The 4,131-nt window shown below is 42.9% G+C and overlaps 1 protein-coding gene across 1 annotated transcript; it reads left to right on the forward strand.

Moving 5' to 3' along the window:
• Positions 1 to 724: 724 nt before the first annotated feature.
• On the forward strand, positions 725 to 1,388 carry LOC309484566 (extracellular superoxide dismutase [Cu-Zn]-like; the record flags this gene model as incomplete). Its single annotated transcript, XM_082150892.1, has 1 exon — positions 725 to 1,388. The coding sequence occupies exon 1, from the start codon at positions 735 to 737 to the stop codon at positions 1,386 to 1,388; it is 654 nt and encodes a 217-aa protein (XP_082007018.1). The 5' UTR covers positions 725 to 734.
• Positions 1,389 to 4,131: the final 2,743 nt, after the last annotated feature.

Consider the following 4,131-nt stretch of genomic DNA (forward strand, 5'->3'; position numbering starts at 1 on the left):
TGAATCCATAGCAGTACTTCTTTTAATAAACACAAAACAATGGAGATAATCTACAATGGAGAACACATTGTGCAATGCAAGACAAAGAACTGAACAAACTGAGTGCTATATATAAACAGGCAAACAAAGGGAGCTAAATGAAACACAGGTGAACTTAATTAGTGACTAACAGACTATCATGGTTAACTTGTAGCTCAACATGAGTTCCTAAAAGAGCAGCCAAAAGTGTGATTCTCTCAACCCCAGGTCAGGACTGCACACGGATTAAGCTTTGTAGTGTTTTTGTGACTGCACTATTCAGGCTCCACACGGATTGAGGACAACTTTTCAGCTATACGGTAATGCACCTTTGCTGTTTTAGGCTTGTGTTTTGTTTTTTTCTCCATTCCATTTTCTCCATCAACTGACTTGATTTAGTACAACTAAAAAAAAGTTAGTGTAAGCAAAAGTATAGATCTTGTCTTTTATTTGACCTGTCCTTGTGAAAAAAGTACACTTTAGCATGCTTTAAAAAGAAGTACATATTATTGAAAATAAAGCTATAAAAAATATACTTAAGTGCAAGAATGTAATGTTTTCAAACTAATCTGGTTGTGCTATTTTACCTAATGCAACTTCCATTCTCAAAGCTCCCTGCAACAAAGCTTTGACCTTTTATCAAAAATATTACATCCTTAAACCAAACGGCATGATTTGACTGAATCCACTCTTCATTGTAGGCTTTAAAGATCAACATGGAGAAAATCATCCTAATATTCCCTCTGATATTGCTGGCGCTGCATATACAAGGAGGAGAGTTCTCCAAATATCCAGCTTGTTTGCCTGAAGCTCCACAGCCGGAAGTCGTGGAGTTTGACAACACAATCTATGCCACTTGTGAAGTAACTCCCAGCCCCAATTTGCCACGTAACCAGCCAAAGATCTTTGGGCAAATCCTCTTCAAGCAGCTCTTCCCCAATGGAGATTTAGAAGTGAAAATCAACCTCCGTGGTTTGCCTGCCACCGATCGTCAAGAGCGTGCCATGCACATCCATCAGTATGGAGACCTCAGTCAAGGCTGCATCACTGTTGGTCCTCATTATAATCCAAACGGCGTTGACCACCCTCATCATCCTGGAGACCTGGGCAACTTTGCTTCCGAGCGAGGAGTTATAAGGCAGTTCCTGACGCTTCCAGACGCCAAGCTCTTTGGGCCTTATTCCATTCTGGGACGTGCGGTGGTGGTTCATGAGAAGGAGGATGATCTGGGAATGGGTTCAGATGAGGAGAGTAAACTCAGTGGGAATGCTGGAGAGATAATTGCTCTCGGTGTGATTGGTATTACTACTCCAAGTCTGTGGGAGAAGACCGGACCGTTCCCCAAGAAACCATGTGGAGGAAGGCACTGAGAGTCAAAGATGAGGGAGTCGGATATGGTGGGAGGGCAGACTCAAATAGGATAATCATGATTTTCCTTGTGTATTCTTTGTATGTGTCCTACATTAAAGTATATTTCATAACCTGAACATTCCCATGTTTTTTTTTCTTGCTCTTTTCAGAGGCTTTTTGGCCATAGCTTCCAATAGTAAATGCACTCTTAAAAATAAATGTAGGGTGAATGCAGGCGAAGTGGGCCGTTTAGTTTGATTTACTGTGCTCAATGGGTTAACCCTTTAAGAGCATGACAATGGCCTTTAATTAAAGATACACTATTTCTTTAAATGATAAAATGGTTTTGGTTGATGCAATATGACACTGGAGGGTGTGGCTACATCTCAAGGGAGGACACCCTTATTGTTGAAGGTAGACATAAGATTTTATTTTCTAAATTATAAGGTTTCTCGCTAAATGTCAACAAATGGGTATATTATTCTGACAGTTTGTTGCTACAGTTAACACGGAATCAAAATGCAAAAAAAAAAGATTTAAAAACGTGTTGGTTTTCTTGTAAGGTGTTTAAAGCTACAATATGTACGATTTTTGTAATAAAATAACCAAAAATCACTTGCAAAGTGTGATATATATATATATTTCCTGCAGTTGTGTACTTTCAGTATCCCAAAAGTTCCCAAAGATTTTTAATTTCAGAGAAATTCCAATTTTAAATAATGACGTAATATCCGCGTTATCACTGGTTTCCGCTCGTACTGCCATAGTAACCATGGCGACAACTGCGTTACGTCTAACAGCACGCTCATGGAGTTGTTTCGTTCAAACATTATGGACCATGGCAAGCAGACTTTGGGACAAAAGGAGAACTAAAACGAGGATCAATATCGGCGTGGTGTTTTGGAGATGCCGAGAGCTCCACGTCCGTGACAAACTTCGACTCGACCGAGACGTCTTGCATGTACTTTATTAGACAGGTGAGCAAATGTAAATAAAACTAATCAATGTTATATAGCTCAACATGATGAAATGTTAGAATATGATCGGTATGTTATTCTAATGTTCATCTAGCTTACTGCTAGTCTCATACAGACAAACAAACACATAGAATAACATTATAACTTTCAACACACTCAAATGTAGTTTAGTGTGATAGACCAAGTGAAACAGTGCTGCGTTACCTCACAAGTTTAATTCGCCAAATAAACTGACTTGTTAACCCTTTCCCACCAAGGCAGTGCTGGTGCTGGTTCGGAGCTAGAGCCTAGTTTCAAATCGGTTCTTTGTTTTTCGACACCCAAAGCACCAGCTCTGAACCAGGAAAAGTGGTTCTTAAGTAGCACCAAAAAACATTTCTGGTCTAGAAGTAAGAACCGCTTGCGTCAGGGGCTGGGGGCGGGGTTACCGTGACCAACAAGACGAACAGAAACTTGTGACCGCCATTTTTCAAATAGCAGCTTGATTGTAATCTCCGTCTATGCAAGTTACGGCGAGCTGCACGAACACGTTGGATTCGCCGTGTTTGGATGCCGATGTAGGTTCGCAAAGCCATGAGCATCAATAGTAACGCAACGACCTCCATTGTTGATGGAAGGCTCGTTCGAGAAGCATCGGAGCGGCACGGACCGACCGGAGCTGCGGGAGTGTTTGGAGAGCATACGACTCCTTGTGCTTTTGGATCGCTTTCGCAGTGCTTTGATGTCATGAGCCGATCGGTCTGCGAGAAGCCGAACCATCTCGAACAAGCCTGGCGTGTTTGTGTTTGGCGCTGCCACGCTAGCGTTGCTGGGCAACATGAGATGTATCCAGTGACGTAAGATCTGGCTCTGTGGTGGCTCTCTGGTACCTTGGTAATCCAGAATTCTCGCGAGAGCACAAGTTGAATTTGCTCAGCGAGTTACTCTGGTGTTGAGTAATGATGCTCATTAAATATGCCCCCCGATCTGAGCTGCACCAGTCACATGGGGTTATCTGATATAGGCGGGCCAGAGGCGAGCTAAACAGAAGACGACAGCACTGTGACGTCGAAGTCATTAGTAAACATTGCAAGATGGCTATGGATGAACACCAGTTGTTTGAAACGGCTTTGGCCGCTACAATGAACGAGTTAGACTTGGCTTTTTATCTAAAACAGGAACAGAAGACGCCGCTCGAGTCGTTCCTTTGCAAGAAGGACGTTTTTGCTGTTTTGCCGACCGGATACGGTAAGAGTCTAATCTACCAGTTAGCTCCGCTGGTAGCTAAGCGTATGGGGTTTATTGTTGTGATTGGTCGTAGTGTTATCCAATTGCGTGCAGTGAGATCTTCAAATGCATGCTTGGTGCCACCCCTCGAGCTGGCCGAGTTTCATTAGTCGACGCCAGACCATTAATCTTTTATATTTAGGTCTGGATTTCCAGGCTACCTCTCTGGCCTTGTGGAAAGGCAAACCGGATCTTAGAGAGCTCGTCAGTCGAACCAACTCCGGACTGGCAATAGCTCTGGCTCTGAACTGGCACCCGGTTCATGCTGGTGGAAAAGGGGTATGTGTGAGTATTAATTCAGCACTTGCGGGTAGATCGGTAGATTGAAATGTCCTTAATCCTTCATGTCCGCGGGACTCGCATGTGGCGCTGATATCTGTCTCTCATTAGCAATCGCGACCTGCTTCATACCACAGTCATGTTAAAAACATCAATGTATTCACTCATCCATAAACATTATTAGATCCTTCGGCATGACGACAAGTTCCATAATTCCGCTTATGTGTCATCAACCTACACC

This window comes from Leuciscus leuciscus, assembly GCF_965113295.1.
Source record: "Leuciscus leuciscus genome assembly, chromosome: 20".
NCBI lineage: Eukaryota > Metazoa > Chordata > Actinopteri > Cypriniformes > Leuciscidae > Leuciscus > Leuciscus leuciscus.